General features: G+C 37.3%; 1 protein-coding gene across 3 annotated transcripts in view; it reads left to right on the forward strand.

Annotated features, from left to right (window-relative positions):
* The window catches only part of asap2a (ArfGAP with SH3 domain, ankyrin repeat and PH domain 2a), a 62,496-nt gene that overhangs the window by 21,077 nt on the left and 18,198 nt on the right, over positions 1-23,221 (forward strand). For 2 of the 3 annotated variants that reach the window (XM_028437216.1, XM_028437217.1), the window contains exons 2-10: positions 1,720-1,792; positions 8,427-8,572; positions 8,901-8,975; positions 16,732-16,781; positions 20,698-20,827; positions 21,066-21,151; positions 21,529-21,604; positions 21,697-21,783; positions 23,018-23,026. In XM_028437216.1, coding sequence (XP_028293017.1) covers positions 1,720-1,792; positions 8,427-8,572; positions 8,901-8,975; positions 16,732-16,781; positions 20,698-20,827; positions 21,066-21,151; positions 21,529-21,604; positions 21,697-21,783; positions 23,018-23,026 — 732 coding nt within the window. The remainder of the gene's footprint in view (positions 1-1,719; positions 1,793-8,426; positions 8,573-8,900; positions 8,976-16,731; positions 16,782-20,697; positions 20,828-21,065; positions 21,152-21,528; positions 21,605-21,696; positions 21,784-23,017; positions 23,027-23,221) is intronic. The other variant, XM_028437218.1, reaches the window with a different exon arrangement.

Genomic DNA, 23,221 nt, shown 5'->3' on the forward strand with positions numbered 1-23,221 from the left:
TGTGAGTCAGGAGTGGAAATTATTATTATTTTTTTTTCAAACCTAGTTTGAACTGTAGCTCTGTGTAATTTAATGAGTTCTGGTAACAGAAGCTCATTTTTGTTTTTAGTGAATTTATTGTGTCCAGGTGTCACAAATCTCCCTGTTTTGCTTTTATTATTTGTACTAAGTTTAGTGCATTTTAGTGTAGGGCTGCACAATTAATCGAATTTTAATGGTGATCATGATTTTGGTTGAAATAATAAAATCAATCTGATTGTCGGCAATATTTACATTTAAAATATGGGCTCTGCACTCTGTAATAATGTGTTTATTTTGTTAGCCTTTGGTACATTTTAAATTCTTGGGTTAATTAAAAAAAAATATATATATATATTAATATTATATAATTTATTTTAAAAGCTTAATTTTGCACTGTAAACTGTACACATACAGTATTGTTCCCCCAAACATGATAAATAATTGTGATTATAATCGTGATTACAATATTGATAAAAAATAATTGCGATTATCATTTTGGCCATAATCGTGCAGCCCCACTTTAGTGGTAGATGGTGTGTTACTCCAAGTACAGACTTTATTAGGCAAACAAAACAGAAGAATAAACTAAATTTCACACCCGTGACTAGGGCTGGGCAATATATCGAGATTGAAGATGTATCGAGATTTCTGTTTTTTCGTGATATAAAAAATACAATATTGCCTATATCACTATATTTTCATGGTAGATGCGCTTCTCGGGAGCTTTGAGAGGTCCCGCTGTGCAACCCTTACCTCTTGTGCGGTGTGTTTTGAAACTTTACGCACGGCGGATGCTGCGCTTTTTGAGATTTCAAGCTTTGGACGTACATCCGGTGCCTCCAACGCGGCCGACGCTGGAGTTGGGATTGTTAAACTTTTAGGGCATATTGCGGCGCTTCGACCAATCAGGAGCTTTTCCCAACCGTGACGTATTCAGAATAATAAAAAAAAACACTAACCGGAGACAGATGGACAGGCACTCTTCTGCTGGAATAGAGCACCTGTAGTTGGTGTCCTGGTAGGAGATGCGAGTCAGCAGGTCATCAAACTGGGTACGGGAGAGACGGAAGCAGTGTTGAAAATGACTCTCGTCCGAGCGCAGCTCTGGTGAATCCAGAAACGGCGCCAAGGTGCATTGTGTTCCGGTCGGAAACACCGCCTTCTCAACACAATGTTCTTCATCACTTCACAGTCACTGGGTGAATTATGAACGTAACTGATTGCCACAATATCATCCATTGTAGGAACACCACCAGCTACAGAGAAGCCCCTCCCCTAAACGCGCTCCCTTCCCAACTTGTTTGGACGCGCATCCAGAGCGTCTTCGATGCTAGTGACAAATGTCTGATTCAATGAGCACTAAGCGTCCAACTAAGGGCGTGAGGCACCATTTTGACGCCCGAAACGTGTTTGGTGTGAACGTATCATTAGAGGAGAAAAAGCCTTAAGTAGCACATACTGTATTGTACAGCTAAATGTGCCTGTGTGTCATTTGCATCAACAAATTTAACACAGAATTATCTTTCTGATAAGAATTTATTGATTTAAAAAATATCAATATTTATATCATATGTTGCAATTTTGAGAAAAAATATTGAGATAAGAGTTTTGGTCTATATCGCCCAGCCCAACCCATGACCTGCTTATGAATCCAGATCACCCTTTTATGATGTCCTCTTCTCCTCTGTGCTCTTTCAGGCTCTGGATGTGGATCGCAGCGTTCTGTACAAAATGAAGAAGTCTGTAAAGTCTATCTACACATCTGGTCTGGGTGAGTGAGTAGTGTTTTTGTCCAACTCTTCAGTTTGTCATCAGTCTGACTTGAGAAAATAAGCCATTTGATGTCTCACGGTTAACAACTTTGTTCTATTATCATTATCAGGCTATTTATGCATAGCTCCAGTAATTTCATTTATGTTTTTCATATTGTAGCTGTTCATTAATAGAAGAATCGGTTAAATATTTGCACTTGTGTTTAATCTTGATTATTCGTATTTGGTAATTTGTATTGAACTCTTATTTAAAATTTCATTCTGACTTTTATTCTTGTGGTCATATAATAATAGTCTTGCCCTCAATGTTTACTTTTTGTTAGTGTTTCCTTTCACTTTGCTATAATTTCTACTTGGAGCCACTGTAACAATAATGATTCTGACATATTTTTTTTTACATATTTACATAATAAATATGTATTTATTAGTGCCGTATTTGAAGAAAATGTGCCATATTTATACAATATTTTGATACAAAATAAGCCACCCAGCATCCCAGACCCCTAAACGTCTCATACGCAGACATTCACAAATATCTTTAAAAAGCTTTTAGATAATTCTAGAAATGAACATTTCCATGTACTCATAACCAGGAATGTGGCTGCATCATGAAGCATGAGTTTAGTAAATAATTTGTTAACTCTAATTACAGGTAAAGGTTTTTACATATTTTTTTTACACATAGTTCTATCAATTCTTCTTAAAAATCAAAGAACTATGTAAAGCCAACAGAAGACTACATCCTCTACTGTATTTCCTTATAAATTGAAAGAAGCAAAGCTAGTATTTACATCCCAGTGCAAGTGCAAGTGGGTTTGTTATTCCTGTGTCAGTGTTGGGTGTTCCCACTGTCTTTTGTTTGGCCTGCGTGGCTGAACTGAACCCTGCAGTGAAAGGGAGAAAAAGAGTGAGACCTCCGAACAATGTGCTGAGCTCGTCTTTTTATCCCAACACTTTGCACTCTGTTCAGGCCACAGGGACAGCTGTCTGATCCAGACCCCTGAAGGAACAGCTGGGAGGGGCGCACACTCTCTCTCACACACACACACACACACACACACACACACACACACTCGCTGTTTGTGTGAGCGTGCTGAGGCATAAACACTCTCATGTTCACACTTTACTCCACTGTTAAACACTGGCTCACTTACATGTTGTCTTCAATGATTAGGCTTTGATACTCTAATATTTCCTACAAATTTATATTACTTTATAATAAGATTAAAAAGTGTAGTATAAAAGTGCTAGTGCTAAATGCTAATGTTCTCCAAGGAGCTTCATTCGCCCTGTCTTTTTGCTTTCCTTAACATATACTGTCCACCCGCTGTCTTTTGTTTACTGATAGCAGGATAATAGGGGTGGGACAAGAGACTATCCATCCATCCATCCATCCGGGGAGAGGGAAGTCTGGGCCTCCCTACTGAGGATGCTGCCCCCGCGACCCGGAAACGGCTAAGCGGAAGAAGATGGATGGATGGTTTGGAAATGGAAAAGAGACCATAAAAATTGCAGTTGGAAAAGTAATCGTGCTTTTATTTGACTTTAACTCTCTGCTTTACGACTCAATAGAAATATAAAAAATACAATAAACAATAACCACCATTTTTCCTATTTAAATGCAAAAAGTTCCACTCTGCAAAAAGAACGCAAAGAGACTGAGAATTCATGCCAGGCTAAAATGAAAACCAAATCATGTAATCATCATGACGTTCTTCAAAAATAAAAATGCTTGAATTTTGCACAAGTATTTTAAGACATAAAAATGAAACAGTCTGCACAGCCTGGATTGCAGATATGATCAATATCGATATTATAATAATATCGACAATATCACTTTGGACATATCTTTTTCCAAAAATATTAGCATGTCTACATTTTCTAGCAGCAATTGAGAACTTTGGGCATTGACTTAGTCTATGACTGTGGTTGAAATGTCATACTAATGTATTACCCCTACTAAGTGTGATGTCTAAATTAGTATGTATTGCGTTGACATTAGATAGTATGAAAAGGTACGTGAGAAGTACCCGGTGTATACTATATCGGGGCAAGTTTGACATTTTAAGCGGTGGGCAAACTAATCATACTCATACGCTTTTTTTCAAGGAGACTCAAAGTGCATGCAGAAACTATTATTCATTCACACCAGTCACTCACATCAATCATACCAGTGGTGGTAAGCTACAATGTTGCCACAGCTGCCCTGGGGCAGACTGACAGAAGCGTGGCTGCCATTTCATGCCTCCGGCCCCTCTGACCACCACCAACATTCATGCACAATTCATTAGCCATTAATACGAGGCAATGTGGGTAAAGTGCCTTGCCCAAGGACACAACAACAATGACTTTGGTAGAGCGGGATTCGAACCCCCTATTGGACGACCCGCTCTACCACTTTATTTAAAAAGTATTCCATGAATTGAATAATAGTCAAAATCCTGGTTAAAAAAACTCTTCTACATCTTGTCTCCTAAAATAAGTCACCATATTGTAATATTCACATTTTCACCCTGCTTTCCAGAGAAAATGTTAGGAGGAGGGAGTATAAATAATAAGGCACCTGACAGGAAGCCTCTCGCTCCATCATCAGTACCCAGAGTATGACAACCAGAGACATGCTGTGGTGACCCATGAGGATGGTTTTAACAATGTAATCATGAATAGTAAGGAGGAGGAAGAAGTTTTGGTTTGGGTTGCATTATTAAAATACATTTTTGACAGATCTACACAGGGGGAAGTTTGTAAGGTATGTAAGATTGTAAAAAGGCCAGTATTTTGTTGGGCTAGACTGTTGAAAAAACTAGAAATCACCAGCATCACTGTTGAAGCAGAATAAATTATTTGTCAAAGTGCTAATTAATGTTATTTTAGTGCAGAAAAGGTTAAATGCTGATCCGTTTGTTCACAATATAAGATTAAGGAAAAATACTTGACTGTATTTATTGGCTATGCATGCAGTGACATTTCCATGTGCTCTGCTGAGGTTTACAAATGTGTTGTGAAGCTTTTAACTGGGCTTCCCCTTTTCTTCAGTTTCCACTGTTTGTGTTCTGATAAGCTCATTTTTAAACTGTAATGTCAAACATTTCAGTAATTTTTGATAAAAAAAAAAACAAAGCAGATTGTCTCGAGGTCCGGTTTGTTATTTTGAACTAAACATACCTGTGGTTTTTCTTAGTGTTGCTTGCATTGTTGCAGATAATCAATCACAAAACAGGTCCAACTGTAGACCATTGGACCTGTTTAATGACTAGTTCATTTGATGCCATGATAACATCACGAAGGCTTCTGATTGGTACAAAGATTTGTAAAGTAGCTCTTAAAAGTGATAGTTGGGGAAACGTAATTCCTTTTAGGAAGACAGTAACCAAACCAAAAACACTTCTATGCTTCCGGCTACAGGACTCCACATCCCACAATGCAATTCAATACTTTTCTAACAATGTCAATAAGAAAATAGCAATGTCAACATTTCACATTTGTTTTTTTATGTCAAGCAAACGATCTTCGATTTATTGATCTATGAGTCCTACACTATGGCTGTGTTGGAAATGGCACAGTAACGTACTACACAATACAAACTTGATGAGTATATACTAGGGGTGTCCTGATCCGATATTGATACCAGATATTGGTTCGATATCAGCCAGAAAACGAATATCGGATTTTATCGGACTGCATCTAAAATCTACGATATATATTCTATTATATTTATTCAATTGTAGAATACTGTAGATATTATGTTGAAGGTTAAAATGTATGTAATCAATTGGTTAATAATAAATGGATCAGTTTTTCTCATCCCTATTGTTGTTGACTATTGTTCTATGTTTGAGTAACATCACTTGATCAAACCTTTTCTAACATTCCAGACTACAAAAGAAGTAATAAAAGTATGTATGATTCGTATAGCATATACTGTCTATTATATACTATAAGTATGATTAGGATGATGACCGTTCCCACTGAAATATACTTCCAAGTTTCCCAAGATGCATTTCGAACCTATGACAAAAATGGAAGCATTAATTCTCCACCTTTGAAAGTTCTGAAAGCTTTTTAAATGACAAAGTGAACAAGTACAATATCAACATGTGCTCATTTGATTCACAAAACTCGTGTATCCACATTTCATTCCGACATTTCAGAGATTCCATGTTGCCCGACATTATGCTACTGATAAAACTTCAAAACAAGCCCTACTTATAAAAGCGTTGAACTAAGAAGACAAGAAGAGATGCTTTTGTTTTGAAAGGGGGATGTTTGATTTGTAGCTTGAAGCCAATTCAAGGACGATTTTACATTCCCTGATGTTTCGTTTGCAATGCATCATGGGGCGGATAAGTGTAACTATTGTGCTCACCAAGCATACATAAAAATACCCCAGTGTACATCTGGATATTTCTTGCGTACATTATCTGTTCATAATATCTAATGTGAAAGCATTACATTCTAACTTTGACATCAGACTTAGTGTGAGTAGTATGTTAGTATGCCATTTCGAACACGGCCAATATCTCTATTAACTTTAATGTTCATGTAACGTTTTCCAAATTCTCAGCTGAGATTGACCACAGAAGGAACTTCAGATGTTATGGCTTCTGTTAATTTCCTGGCCTGATTAAACCAGCCTAGTGCTGCCTGCTTGTGTGATATGCTAAGGTCATGTTACTACTAAGCAGCCATGAGGGAGTTTTAGCTATTTGTCAGCTTTGAGTATCCGAGCTCTCATGTGTGGTATTTCACAACGACGACAACAGCAACAATGACGACAAACTGTCACCCATTTGGCTCTGTGCCTGACGAGCCTGACGAGGGACAAACAGCTGGAGCTGTTGGGACACGGTGCCAGTGTTCCACAATGACACCTTTATTTTTCACGACACTATTTTAAACTTTTAGAGGCAGTCATAGAAAACTTATACCTTGAATTTTGATCTCTTGACAAACAAATATGGTTCATTTCTTACATGTTGGGATTGGACTTCTTTTATTGATAAAATTATAAAATCTTGTTCTCTTATTATAAATACAACTAAATAATGTAAAGCCATGGAGATATATATTCTAATTTCATTTATTTAAATTTTATTTCTTTGTATGTTGTATTACAGGAATAGGTAAGGCCTATAAGTTACTGCCCGTTTTCCCACTTTCATTGCAGCTCACAAATTGCATCATTCTGATCATATTTTATTTGTTAAATCAGATTTGTCTTAGCAGAGGAAGTATGCTCAGAAGCTTTCTGCACGTGGCTGTTGAAACTTAATAAATTTCTCAGAGACTTGGACGTGAGCTTAATAAGTTTTATCTACAAACCTGCCTTATCTGTTGAGACCTGGAGGGTGGGGGGGCTCTATGTGTCTACGTACACACTGTTTAATATGATAAAGTCTGAGTCATGCTGCAGCTGTATGGTTGTTGTCGTTGTTTTTTTTTTTAATATTCACCCTCACCTTCATCTCTGACTTCTTCCATTTCCTTCAACGCTGCTGCTCAGCCTTCCTGTTGATGCTTCATTTAACGTTGTCATGACAACAGTCACTCTATGCTGCATCTTTTTTTTTCCTGCTCCATCCCTGTGGCATCGAGTGTTTGCAGCTGTGTGCTGAAACGTGTCGCCTATATGCAGGGATGGCCAAAACGCGCTCCTCATTGTTATTGTTGTTTCCGTGCTTTTAAAACCGACGTCTGCATCATTATGCAGCGCTGCAGGAGGCTTAATGACTCACTCACTGCAGTGTTTGGGATTTATAATTAGGCTCTGTCTCGCTACTATTTTGTTTTATTTTATTTTATTTCAATTTTTTTGTACTTTATTTTATTTGAACTTTAAGGTGACCACTTTTTGATTTCCAAAAAAGAGGACACTTGTGTATGGCAATTCCAGCACCGGTACATCTCAGTAAATAGCAGTCATTGTAGGACAATCTCAGTACGGAGGTAAACCCAGTTCGTGACAATATTCATTTAAATTAACGTGTTGCCCTAGATGCATTCAAGGTCCCTGGGAAGTTTGTAAAATCAGTCCTGACGGTCCGGACAAGACTTGAAAAGAGGACGTGACTCAGTAAATCCAGACGTATGGTCACCCTATCCCAATTTAAAACTTGTGGGTGGTGGTAACAAAATACATAATCGATTAATGTTTTTTTAATGTTATTGACAATTATGAGTCAATTATTCTATTTCCAAAGATTGATTATTTACATTTTGCAAATTGTCATACAAACTAGGCAAGTCCTTCTTATTCTGATATTTCAATTACACTATACATTATTGAACGTGCTGTAAGGTGTTACTCAAAAGAGAAGTCAAATAATTCAGCAGCCAACTGATGTTAAATGGAAGATCAATAATTGGCAACAATCAACAATCAAATCTGTAATTGTTAATTTCAAAACCAGTTTGTAATCGAATTGAGACTTTGATAATCTGAATCGAATCAAGTAATTGGGCTGATTAACCACCTTAGTTTTGAAAAGATTACGTTAACAAAAATTTTTTACTGTATTTATGACTTTAGATTTTTAATCCTTGTAATTGGTTGGATTTTTTTACCCTAAGGAAGTCAAAGAATGGTTTTGAGTACTTGTCAAAGCTGATTTGTGTGTATTTTGTATTTTCCAGCTCACGTGGAGAATGAAGAGCAGTACACTCAGGCCCTGGAGAAGTTTGGAGAGAACTGCGTGTATCGGGACGATCCTGATCTGGGTTCAGCCTTCCTCAAGTTCTCTGTTTTCACCAAGGAGCTCACGGCACTTTTCAAAAATCTTGTGAGTTTGTATAATCTTTGGGGGGGGGGGCTTGTGCATGCTGAGCTGAAGTATTAAGAGTTAGGTGATTGAATCATGGTGGAAAATATATATTTTTTGTCCTTTCCAACTCAATTCTGAATCACTACAATACAATGCAACACCGGGTTTTCATTGGATCCAAATATAAAGCCGAAACAAATTTGTTATAGATTTGTTATTTTTGAAAACTCCCCAAAAAAATCTGATATCTGAGTGAGTGAAGAGTCCAAGAATGAAATATCTACTTCAGAGCCTGTGGTTTCGATTTCGGTAATAATTACAGTCTCTCTCTTTTATCCTCCTCCAGTTCCAAAACATGAACAATATCATCACATTTCCACTGGACAGCCTGCTGAAAGGAGATCTGAAAGGAGTTAAAGGCGTAAGTCAACGAACGTGTACCATCTTGTGTTTGTTGGATCAGGTGGAAAGTGTCTATTGTTTAATGAACTTTATAGTTCTCTTTAAGGCTTGGAGTTTGAACAGAGTCGGGGTTGCAATTGATTGATTGCCTGTTGTTAGTGTTTTAGTACTAGTTTTCCTGGTCTTGGTCTTTGACCTGTCTCGGACTGGCTGAACTCAGGATTTCCTATTTGAAAAGTGGAGACCAGCACTGATCAATTATTCTTAATTTCATTAACATGATAAGGAGAAGCACTTGGAACTGTTCCGGATTAATTATTGTTGTAATTTCTGACTCCATGTGTGTTGACACCTGCAAAAACGTGTACATCAGTCCATCGTATTTCTAGTCATAAATACCTCTGAACATTTACTTTAGACCTCGTTCACCTGACAAATCAACATCTTATTTTCAGATATTTGAAATAATTCTGGACTTATCACTGGCTTTTAATATTGTACATGGAAGAAATAATATCTTTGCAGGAATTTAGTTGAACAAAGATTTGAGATTGTTGCATGTTGCGCTTTGAATGAGTTGCAGGCAACTTGTTTTTGTCTGTCAAATATATATAAAAGAAAATTGAAATGAATGAGAGAAAGCTATTTAACTGTTTAACCTTGTCATGGTTTTTAAAAAGGATTTTTATGAGTTACAGAGTCTCAGCGGCTCTGTCTCCACCCTCTCCTCTGCACACACCCAACACAGCATAACGTGGATGGCTGTTCATCATAGGAATGGGATCCACACAAGGTTCCTGCTGCTTAACAGAAGGTTTTTCTTGCCGCCATGATGAATTCATGTTGGGTGTGGGATACATATGTATGTGTATATACGTATATATGCATGTGTGTGTATCCATAAAATGAAGAGTCCGTCCTTAAGACTGCTCTACTGTAAAGTGTCTTGAGATACCATTGGTTATGATTTGGCGCTATACAAATAAAGATTGATTGATTGAGATTGATGGTCTTGGTCTTGGATAGTGTGGTCATACATTTAAATAAAATAGGTAAACCAGGATTCCCGTGGATCTTTAAAAAGTCTTAAGAGGCATTAAACTCATGAATCTAAAAATAAGGCCTTAATTGTCATTAAAATGTCTGACCTAAATTAATGTTTCAAAAGTCTTAAATTTTAACACAAGTATGATTTTTATGATTGTAATTAGTCTCACAATTCAAAATAAAAATTTGATAATAATGGCCTGTCCAATGAAGATTTTTCTTAATGGTTTTGTTTTTTGTATTTTTGTTATTTCATAGATTTATGGCTATTTTTGATGATTTTTTATTATTTTAGTCTGTTTTTCTTTTTTTGGTGTATTTTAAAGCCCTTGTGTATTTTTGTGTTTACTTTGGGGCCCCCAGTTGCACGTCTGCACTAGATGTGTGATGTGGCTTTTTTTTCCCTCAATTGTGTTTACTGTAAAGTTGGGCTTTAAATTTTAATTTCAAATGGTATTAAAAAGTCATTAATTTAATTTGACTTAAGCTGTTGGAACCCTGTAAATACTATTGATGTATTTAGTCTTCACTGAGTATTATCAGTGACTGTTGGCCCCAGCGTGTCATTAGACTAAACCCAGACAGACTAGACTGGGCTCTTCAGTCTCTGTTGGTCTTAATGCAATCAGACCTTGTTACTGTCCATGATGCTCTCTGACCTTTTGCTCTCAAGGACCATTAGTGGTTTTGCTTTTCTTCTGAGGTGATTAAGTTGTCTCTAATGAGCCTGGGTTGCCATGGAGATGCCTGTTTTCCTCATGACCCTCAGTCACTTGGCACTGCCATGACCTTTCAACTTTTGCCTGCTTTGTGCCATTTTGTTGCTCTTTTGTGACACTCCCTCTCTCTCTCTCTCTCTCTCTCTCTCTCTAGTGATGTGTTTTCTTTTTGGCCTGTCAGATTTTTCTGCGCCGTCATTTCCTTCTTTTGTCTTTTTGTTGGCGTTTAACTCGCTGCTATCACCCCCCCCCCCCCCCCCCCCCCCCACCTCTTTTCCTTCTCCTCTGACTGGCAGGCAATGACATCTGTAACCCTCACCCATTCATTGCTCATTAGCTCTGAACTGATTCCCATTACCCCACCAGCACCGGGCTAATAGGCAGCTTTGATTTTATACCTCGGGACACGGACACACACACACACACACACACACACACACACACACACACATTTTTACACACAATTAAAAATCAAATGAAACTCTTGGTGTGGAGTAAAGCCTCTGGCAGATGAAGCGATGGGCTAATTGCCGTCTTTGTCTGTGGTTACACCTCCTACATGACCTGTTGCTCACCTCTACAACCAAGAGGCTTTTCCTCATCCCTGCTCTCCCCTTCATCATCCTCTGTCATTAGCCAAGCCCTTCACTTCTTGTCTCAGGGGAGGTTATGCTGTTATGCTGCGTTCACACCGGATGCGTCACGAAATATCCGTATGTCCAGATGACATACAAAGTCAATGGATAGATGCGTCCCAGATGCAAAATCTTTCCTGTGCGGCGGAGCGGTCCGATCCGCAGATCAAGAGCGTTTGGCCATGTGAGCGCACTCCCGATTTTACGCATATCCCCATATCCGTAAGAGTTGACAATATTGAACTCCTGCGACTGTTTCACATGACGAAAGCCAAACAGAGTCTTTGTTGACGATGACGTCAGGCCGTCAACACGGACATCGGTCTGTTCACCCATTCAACTATGGAGTAGAAGCTGTGTGTGACCACCTGGCGCTGTATGACAGCCTTTATAACCGGGACCAGACTAGGAAGGATTTGGCGTGGAGGAGAATCAGCGAGGAGGTGGTAGTAGCAGATAAAAGTTCTCTCTGTAGTTTTCATTTTAGAAAGTTGGCACTGAGCTAGGATAGCATTAGCCGCTAGTCACACCGACTTTTTTCACTGGTGGTTTATGTTTATGAGAGGAGAAAAAGGAGCACAGCTCCTCGCTTCAGAAGGCGGTGAAGCGAATGGGGAAATTTGTTGATCCTGCGACACATGCGGAACGTTTTGTGCGGCAGATGCGTCCGGTGCCGCAGAAGACGACTTCGGTGTGAACGCAGCATTAGGAGAGTAGTGAGTCCAGAGCTCCGTGAAAGGCAGGATAGCAGGAATTAAGAAAATTAGTTTATGTGTAGGTCTTAAAAAGACAATATATTATTTTTTTTCCCACCTTTTACCATGTTTGCACTTGTCATCATAGATTGACAAATTCAAAGTCAAAGTCAGCTTTATTGTCAATTCCTTTGCATGCACAAACATACAAGGGAATCGAGAAGACGTTTCTCACTTCCCACGGTGAACAGATGAAGTGCTCAGGCACAGCAGAAAAGACATTCCTATACTAAAGGTAGACATACAATTTTTACAACAGATAAAACATTTACTAATACCAAATACTAAAACTAATACTAATATATAAATACAGTGTGTAGGTGGGAGTAGCAGCATGAGTTCCTATATAATTCATGTACTTGTAGTGCAATCTTTGTGAGACAACTATGCTTGCTTTTTCTTGCAAGAAGTAACTTAGTCTTTTTATTGTATTGCATAATTGTGACCATCATCAGCCTGTTATAAGGAAGGGTAAGGACAAAGAGGGATGATGATTGATGTAATTAGTGCTGATGTTGTGCAGTCGAGGCAAATGTGCTGTGTCAGCTTGAGTTGTGACGTATGTAGAAAAAACATTAATGGAAAAACCCCCAATTTACGGATTCAATGAATTAAGAGTGAGCAGAGGGAGTAGATGTGCGCCTCCAAATAGACAGAGCTATATGTTGGTTAAAAAAAAAGCAATTTATTTTTAAAAAAAAATTCAAATTCTCACTATTGAGATTGTTTTTTAAAGGGTTTTAAAGTCATTTATTTGAATGATGTAAGTTAACTATAAGAAATGCTTTAAGAAAATTGTTAAAACTCAAGATACTCATTGTTGTAAAGTTTGACCTCATGAGAAATGTCAATTTATTTGTCTTCTCTTCTTGATATTTGATTATTTCTGTAATTACATAAACTTTGGGGAGAATGCAACATTTGAAATTTCAAATGCAAAAAGAAATCTGCTTATTTTAGTCATGTCAAAGCATACAATAACGCTTTTGATTTCAGAGAAATCTTTAAAAAATATTAACGCTGTTGGTGGTTTACAAATTATTTATTCATATTGTTTATAGAAACTTTAATTCATGTTGTCGGAGATAATATTATAATATAATTAGTTTTCCTTATAGAAATGCTGGACATTCCGTAAAGTACTTTTATCCATATTGTTCAAATCCAGGTTTTTTTATTTATCTGGAGCTGTACAGTGTAAAGTACGTCATCACATGAAACCGCCTGCACAAAGGTCATTGTTTTGTAAATGTTTCCTGAACGTTACAGTGGAAAAAAATCCACATGCTTTTTTTCTTCTTCTTTTTTGTTTCTTGAAGGTTAAAACAATGTCTTATTGAAGCACTGTAGAAATCCTCTGAAGCAAGTCTTTTTGCATTGAATGCAAAGGATATTCTGGTGGTTGTTGTTCCCGTAGCTTGTTGTTCATGTTCTGCTTTGATACCGTTTGAAATGAGTGTTGATGAACACACCACGAGGGAACCACCTGCTAATAGCTCAGCAATTATAGCGGGCTAACACCTAGCAACCTGCACTGTCACTGCTGCTACACGTTCTACCTGAATAACTCCCATTACGTCAAACTGTCCTTAGTTTAAAAGAGTCGATTGGGTTAGCAGCCACTTCTTGATATATTGCATATACAGTTACTTTAGTGGGAAAAATTACACATTTAGGCAGATGATGATGATGTGACTGTTTTTTTTTTTTTTTTTATGAGTCACTGCCGTGTTTGTAGAAAAATACCAAAGGTGGATTAAGTACAGGACCTGATAGTGTTGGTGTTTAAGATAAACAGACTCCCACTCGGGGAAATTTGAAAATGCTGAGACCAGCAAACCGTTTTGCCAACACTGGACTTTCACAGTAGACGGTGGAGTGATGTCACGCCTGCAGACCCCTCTCATCCTCAGCTTATTGAGAGCTCTGTGTGTTGAACACACCGTGGGTCAAATCAGCTCATCACACTGTGTGTGTGTGTGTGTGGTTAGTGTACAATCTGCTGTTTGTTTAGAGTCCAGCAGTGCCCCACCGCATTGTGTTTCATTGTGCGACCGACCTCCGAAACCTACGTCGAAAGTTTAGATAAGAGCAGATCCCTCTTTGCTGATTATTGATTTTTTTCTTTCTACCTCAGTTTGCATCCAGATGGTGCTGACAGTACGAGTATGTACTATATGTATAGTATTTATTAGGGATGTAAAGATTAATCGTGAGGCAGTTAAAAATTGATTCAAAGGTGTCACGGTTCACATCGATACTCTGAAATTGAATCGCAGTACTAAAAAAAAATACTGTATATATATATATATATATATATATATATATATATATATATATATATATATATATTTTTAACAGTATAGGGCATTATCTATCTAGAATTTGAAATTCAGGACGCATCACCGTGTTTTAAATCAGAAGTGTGGAAGCATTTTGTCTTCTCCAAGACAAAATGAAAGAGGTGAGAAAGAAAGAACATTTGAAATCCGAGGTAAGAGGAGAACAGATAGAAAAGGGAGAATAAAGAGAGAGAGAATGAAAGCCATAGTTTATTTATATTATTTCTTTGATATGGGATTTGAAGGCGTGTGTGCGTGTGGTCGCAGGTAGGAGGAGGTTAGAAAAGATCAACTGGAGCCTTTTTCCAAGGTCAGTGTGTCCTTGCTGCTCTGACTTTTTGTTGCTTTTTAAAAGGATATTTTTGCCCGTCACCCAGTGATGCCTGTATGTCGTATTTTTACTCATTGTTTTACCCTTTTTTCTCTCTCTCGCTCTGACATTTCCTTCCTCTTCCCATGTTGTTTCTTTTTGAGTCTTTTGTTGACCTGCACTTCATTCTTTTAGCAGCTTCCTCTGCTCTTTTCACTGCTGCTGTGTTTTTCAGACCTTATTGTCTTGTTTTTGCAGCCTTTTTCACATATTGTTTTGTGGTTTGTGTCATTTAACTGGATGGATGAACAGCTGAGGGCTCCTTGACTCCACACACTGAGTCACTTTGTGATCCTGAGGGTCAACAGGTTGAGCTGCCACTCCTCTGCTGTCAAAGATGAGCTCAGCCCTGGAGCCCATGCCTCTCTGAAAGGATGGAACAAAGACTAGAACGTTTTGTAGCGTGGAATGTTAGAAAAGATAAAAAAAAGATTGATCAAGTGATGTTACTCAAACAGACAACAATAGTCGACTACAGTCGGTATGAGGAAAACTGACCCATTTATTATGAACCAATGAGTTACATACATTTTAACCTTAAATATAAGAATATTTTACAATTAAATGAAAGAAAATCATTTGAAGACCTTGAAAAATAACCTCAACAAATCCAATTCAATTCAACTTTATTTATATCATGCAAATTACAACATTAGTCATCTCGAACCACTATAAAAATATACAATTCTTAATAAAAAAGAAAAAACCTAGCAAATCCACATGAACATGCATCAGCTACAGAGGAGAGAAAAAAACAATGAAAACAAAAAAGTTACATTTTCAAAGTATAAAATAAATAATAGTTTAACTTGAACGCAAACATATTCTATAAGGGGTTTATTCTCCCGTCTGGACTTAAGCGCTTTTTTGCGCGCCTGCAGTTATGCGCTTTTTAGTTTTAATTAATTTTTTAATTAATCGTGCAGCAGCAGCTGAGTGATCACAGCTGCTGCTGTACAACAACGTCCTTGTCTTTTGTGCTTGCTCACAAAGGCTAATCCAAACATTGTTTAACTTTCAGATCATTTTATGGTACAAATTAAAGCTGCTATAGATGATAATTAGCAAGAGTCCGTGTGGCTTCAAATGTAACTAAGTCCACATTTCTAGTGCCCTTATCAGGGCGCTGCATTTATTCCAGGGTTAGAGGCGCGTAAGAGGAAAAGGACTTACGCACACCGGAGAATGCACGTGAAGCCCGATTTGAATGGGAACACCCACATTTCAGGGCTGCTCCACCCACAGTGCGTAACTGGGATGAAGGCGCGCAGCGACTGACTTAAGTACAGGGAGAGAATATAACACACAGCCAAAAACAATACCGCTACATGGCTTTTTGGACTTACGCACATGGAAGAATAGAGCCCTAATTGAATAGAATATAAACAAGAATAGAATAAATACAAAATAATAACAATAAATTTGTTAAGAACACATTTCTGTATCAGCGTGCTTTTTACAGAGATTTTAGATGTAGCCGATATTGACCAATACATCTTTTCTTTGTTTTTGTTTCTTGATATCGACCAGTGGGTGCCTAACGTAGCTGTTCTCACTCAACGTTCTTGAAGCCAAAATACAACGTATAAGGTCGCTTCCATCTTCAGACAGTGAAAAATGATTTGGCAATCTGCTTTAAGTTTGCTTATGTACAGTGTGTCCGACTTAATTCCCAGATGATGCACTTGTTTGGGTTTTTGTGCTGCTGTTGTAGACGTTTCTAGCTCACGACCTATTTTTTTTATTTTATCCACTCCACACAAACCACAATCTAATGATTTTGTTATAATGCAGTTCCACAGAGGGCCTCTGCTTTTTGCATTTCTCATATCATGTGGTGAGCTAAATTTCACGAAGCTGTTCCATGTAATTATTGAAACTCTTTTATTTGATTGATTTCTTGACAGGATCTTAAGAAGCCCTTTGATAAAGCGTGGAAGGACTATGAAACCAAAGTGTAAGTATTCAACAGTTCCTTTATTAGCACATTGTGTTGTCATTAACATTTATCATTGTAATAGTTAATGTATTTAATGCTCAGCTTTGTACTTTGTGTCTTGTCTGAGACTAACAGTCTTTCCCTCTCACACCTCCACGCTGAGACTCACACTCCTCTGTGATTGTGCATGCAGAGAACACACACGTGTGTTTTTATAGGACTTTTATGTATTTTACAAGCTGCAAAGGACATTCTTTACTGAAAGGGTAAAGCCCCACCCCCCATTCTCCAAACTGTCTTGATCAAGCAGTGCGGACAATGCAGGCACATGAAGTGCTCATCTGGATGCTCTGTAGCTGTTTCTGACCATTCCAGGCTTCTTTTTAATCTGTATTGGTGGCCAACTATCAAGATGGTGATCAATCCAGTCCAGTTTGCTGCCTAATTAAAAAAAAAAAAAAAAAAAAAAAAAAAAAACACAAGTAAAGTACGCTGCAGGGTTGGGGTCCATTACATTTTTCAGTTGCAATTCCATTTTCAATTCAATGACGATTACAGTAACCAGTCACAATTAAATTACAATTATTTTTTAATCCTCAGAAAGTCAATGACAATGCAACACTGTCAATCAGTAAAGTTCAATTACAATTAATCACAATTACTGAGCCTTCAATATATAACCTAATAAAAGTTAACACTCTGTCATGATAAAGGGTCCTAAATAAGCTGTAAAACACACTAAAAACAAATATCTATTATCTAATTTATTTCCTGTCTATTGGTTACTTTATTAGGCTTCCTATTCAGTGCAAATATAAGTGTTGATATTTTTGGTGTGGGTATCTGAGCCTTTTTGTGTCAGTTTACCCCTCAATTTAATTTTTTTTGAATAGCAAAATGTGGGAAAGCTTGATCTGAAACACATTTTAATAATTAACTACATATGTGTAGAACTTTACATAGAACTATATCATGGTTCCTCAGTTTTGCGTTAAATTATAATTACATTTTTTTTATTGCATTTTCATGGCAATTACAATGTAATTACAATTACGACAGCAACAGATTTTTCAAATTACAATAATAATTACACCATAATTGTAATTAATTATCAATTACGTGATTGCACATTATAAGTGACCCCAACCCTGGTGCGCTACTGTTCTTAATCAGTCTGCTTTTTCATTTTTACAGAGAAATATAGGAAATTTGTTCCCGAAATATAATCGGGTCCTGAATTTCACATGTCCAGTCATGGTGCATGGATTTCATGTAGGATCAACTCACTTTAACGCTGCTCATTCATGAAGTGACTTATCACTAGTTTTACCAGTAAAATCAGACACGTAAATGTGTGAATTCAATTGACGATGAGGAAAAAAAAAATGCCTCTGTTTTTGGCGTATCACTTCCTGCACTGACGGTGTTAAAAGTGAACAAATCCTCCACCTCGTCATCATCGGTTGAGCAACTGTCAGCTTGGCTGGCAGGCGGCCAAACAGCCTGGCTAACATGTGTCTCTGTTAGCTGCAGCTCTGATGATGCATTAATGTTGTCACGGCTCAAGATACGTGTGCTAACAGGAGCCAGCAGTGACCACTGAGGGAGGGAGAACGTTTTCTGGTTTCACTGAAGCCAAACAGTGACGTCTAACTAAAATAAACCTCTTCTTTGATGAAGATTTATTAATACTTGGAAACCAATGAAAGAACAAAAGACTTGTTTAGATTAGGGGTGTGCATTGCCAAGAATCTGACGATACGATATGATATATTCTGATACACATTGCAATATATTACGATAATCATTTTAAATTTCACCTTTACAAAATGGTATGAAATACAATTTATCACTTTATAAAAGCAAGGAATCTCTGTGTGTCTGTGTGTGTGTCTGTATCTCAAATATCTCTCGTGTTCAGGGACAGACAGAGCTCATACTTTCTACATAGCTGCAGCTTGGTGCAAAGCTGTGCGATGTGGGATTTGTTTGCACTGAAATAGTCCAATTAATGAATAACTTCATTAAAAAAAATTGTCCTTTGCCACAGCCTTTAGTCACGTGGCGCACTACAACCAATCACTGCGCACCGTAGTCTGTGCATGCATCATTCTGTCTGTTTTTAAACTTTTTTAGCAGCTTGCACATAGTCCCAGTCCCACACATTAGGTATTTATAATAAAATTATACTAAATGAGGAAAATAAAACAAAAAACTAAGCAATAGTTATACAAAAAGTACACAAAATGACAAGAAAAATATACAAAATGACTCCAGAAACACACGAAATTACAACAAAAAACAACAAAAATAACTGTAGAGGTACATCAAAAGGCTCCAAAAACACACAAAATGACTCAAAAACACATAATTACAGAAAAATACACCAAACGACAACAATAATATGAAAATGAGTAAAAAACAAAAAAAACTAAATATTTATACAAAAAATGACAATGAAAATGCAGAAAACTACACCAAAAAAGCTACACAAAATAACTCCAAAATCACACTGAAATGGCAACAAAAAACAATAATTATACAAAAAGACAACAGAAAGACAGAAAAATACACCAAACGACAAAAATATAAAAATGAGTAAAAAAAAACAACAAACACATTTTTCGTGCGCATGTGCCATAGAATTAAACCAGGGAAATCGCACACGCTATTTTACTTTGCACTCGCAAATAAACCCTTTATAACACTACATAGTACAGAGTATGTACACCTCTTTGTACATCCAACCTTCAAACATATTCTCATCTGGCCATAATTGACAACTCTACTTATGCTCCCACGTGAATACATACTTCCGACGGGCACTGCACGAGTTTTCTGAATTTTAAAACTCTCGAGAACAAGTAAATGCTAACTAACAAGTATCTATATCAAAAACAAGTGGTATGTTTATCAAAGTTTTAACTTTTGCTTCTACAACAGATTCTGATTCTAACCACATACAAAAAAAGTAACCACATACATTTATGACAGTGTTTTTTATGTAAATAAAGTGCAGTCAACTTCTAAGCTAAAATGCATTGAGGAGTGAGGAAGTTTAATAACGTCTGATGTGGTTCACTGACAACTAGTGACTGGGCATTGACGTGCTATGCATATGTTTTTTTGTTCACAAACATGATTTAAAAAATCAATTTGGACACTTTTTGTCCAAATTGATGGCGTCCCCCTGCTCGACCCTTGTGCGGCATGTCGGATTTATTTGAATGATCATCCCTGTGTATTGCCTGCAAAACTTTGAATCTTCTTGAATTATGTCTTGGGGGGATTTTTAAAGGCAAAAAACTGTAACTTATCTCATACCATTCTCCAAAACCGGAGCAGAGTGACACCCCTATTATAAAACCTGCTAATAATCTCAATTAAGCTTTTATGTTATTGACTAAAATTGATAATTTGGGTTTGTACATAAAATGCACCATTGACTTCTCATTGTCTCGCTGTGCTGACACGAATCATATTCAGGGTTGATCGTTCACATGTGCCACCCTTTGTGTATCAGTAATTCCAGCAAGTTCATTTGGTCTTTTTTTTAAATAATATGTCCAGGTTTCATTCTCTCTTTTTTTCAGGAGGTTTACTATGATCTTCTGACAAGTTTCGACTGCTGAACTGCAGTCTTCCTCAGAGGCGTCTGCTGATCGCTTTGATGTGTTCTTCTAAGTTGTTATAAGGCAGGGGGCCACACATGATGGCGGTGGGGGGTGTGGCCAGCCTGACAGGACTGTCGTATATTAGGACACATCAATGCGATCAGCAGATGCCTCTGAGGAAGACTGCCGTTGAAATAAGTCAGGAGATCAACGTAAACCTCCTGGAAAAAAAATGAAACCTCAACATATTAGTGTATCAGTGCTAGTTTATAATTATGGGGGTGGATTGCTCTCTAACCTGTGCCGTCAACACTCAACAGCACGAAAATAGAGAAGGAGAAGAAAGAACACGCGAGGCAGCACGGGATGATCCGCACAGAAATCAGCGGGGCAGAAATCGCTGAGGAGATGGAAAAGGAGAGGAGATTCTTTCAGCTGCAGATGTGCGAGGTGACCTTCGGCATTGTTTCCATTTCAAAAAAAATAAAATGATGATGACATTTTAGAAATTTACAATATATATTCAGAAACTTTGTCAACTTTTCGTCTTGGAAATTAGCTTACCGTAGTTTTGAAAACCTGTGCAGTCATCAGGATTTCTTTATATTAATGAATATGTTGTGTTATGAGTGTTAACTGCAAAGACCTGATGCTAAACTTTTCTCATTTGCACAAATCTCGCTTACAGTACCTCCTTAAAGTCAATGAGATCAAGATTAAAAAAGGGGTCGACCTGCTGCAGAACCTCATCAAATACTTCCATGCACAGTGCAAGTAAGTCTTATTATATCATATTTACCTATTTCAGTTCAATTAATTGTATTTTTTTTTTGTTGTTGTTGTTTTTTTCAACCACTATTTGTGAATTTACGAAAAGAAATAAAGATTCTAATCAGTTTTCCTACGGCTGTATCTGTTTCATATTACCTTCATAAGCATGGAAGGTTGTGGTTGTAAATTATATCGAGAAGATTAAAATTCTATTAAAAGGAGGATCACTCACCTCCTGCTGCCACGGTGTCTTTAACAACTGTGTTTTTAATGTAGAAACACCAATGACAGCAATACAACGCATTTAAAGAAGATTCACTTCCACACCCCGACTGTTATGATGTCCTGTTTGGAAATAAATCTTTGTCCTTTGTGTTCAGTTTTTTTCAGGATGGCCTTAAAGCTGTAGACAACCTGAAACCCTCCATAGAGAAACTGGCCACAGATCTGCACACGGTGGGAATCACAGCGGCCTTGGTTTTTACAGTTAAACATTAAACCTGATTTCTTTCTGTTGTGTTTCCTCCTGTTTTTGTATTTTACTACAGATAAAGCAGGTGCAGGACGAGGAGAGGAAGCAGCTTACGCAGTTACGAGACGTCCTTAAGACGGCGCTACAAGTGGAGCAGAAAGAGGTAACAGGCACAAACACGTCCAGTGCTAAAGGTGCACTGTCATGTTTCAATGTGAAACAAGGCAATGTGTGTTTTTATGCTTGGTTAGCGTAACCCAGCATCAGAACTCAGTTCCTGTGTGCTGTTTTGTAGTCTGTCCCAAAGTTTGAAATGATGAGCTGTAGATCAGACATAGGCAACTGGCGGCCCAGCCCCCAGTCAATTTTTTAGCGAATCAAATCCCCAAAAATTGTAATTCAAGAAGTTGGAAGGAATATGACGCTCAACACAATACACAAAAAATATCCCCAAAACACACAAATTGGCAGCAAAATGCACAAAGTTCACAAAATAAACAACAAAGACAGACACAACAACCACATAAACAAACAAAATGACTATGAAAACACACAAAACAACAAGATGTTACAGAATAGCTTGAAAGACACACAAACTGTCAACAAAATAACAGGAAAGTACAGAAAAACAACAACAAAAATACAGAGTGACCCCAAAAATGCAGAAAATAATAGAAAAATGCAAAAAAAAAAAATTACAACAAAACATAAAAGAACAACAAAAACTGAGAAAACATAAAAACAGACAAAGACAAAACCCGTGTTAATGCTCTGATTGGTCATTATTCTAAATGCTGACATGAATGTTGATCATGTGACCCTCGGATCAGATACAATCACATTTTTGTGGCCCTTGCTGTGATAGAATTGCTTATTCCTGCTGTAGATTTTTAACATTCTGGGCCATTTTTCAGCAAAGCATTAAAATATGTGTTTCTGATTTAATATCCTCAGGTCTAGAAGAAGCCATTGGTTTTCTTGCTTAAATATATTTTTATTTTACTTATATTTATTTATTTGTCAACTTCTTTAACTTTCTCCACCTTTTTTCAACTTTATTAAGCTTTTTCACCTTTCTGCAACTTTTTGAGCTTATTTCAACATTCACTGCTTTTCCAACATTTTGTAGCCTATATCTATGTTTTTCAGCACATTTCTTCATTTTTCATCATATCTTCTACATTATGTCATAGAAGGTTCTGCCTACTTTGCAGCACCTGCATCCTCACTTGCATTTTCTTTAGGAAATGCTTTTTTTTTTTCTAGTTTGGCGATTTTGTTTTTGTGCTTGGTTTTTAATGAACTGTGAAATGTGCTGCGAGCATCAACAGTTTATGGTTTCACCTGAAGATTTTCTTTCTTCTCTCCTCTGCCCTCCGTGCTCTTTGTGAAACAAGTCTAGGAGAGTAAGTGGATTTCTTAAAAAACCTTCTTGACCGTGTGTGCTCGCTGTGGATTTGTAGATATTAGTCTTGATTCTTCCCCCACAGCATATTTTAGATAATCAAAAAGATCGTCAGGTTTCAGTTGTTTGTGTGAACGTCGTACTGTTTTTTTTTTTTTTTTTTTTACTTTATCTCGCTGGTTTTGCAAGTGTTCTT

The sequence above is a fragment of the Gouania willdenowi genome, chromosome 22 (assembly GCF_900634775.1).
Source record: "Gouania willdenowi chromosome 22, fGouWil2.1, whole genome shotgun sequence".
Lineage (NCBI taxonomy): Eukaryota > Metazoa > Chordata > Actinopteri > Blenniiformes > Gobiesocidae > Gouania > Gouania willdenowi.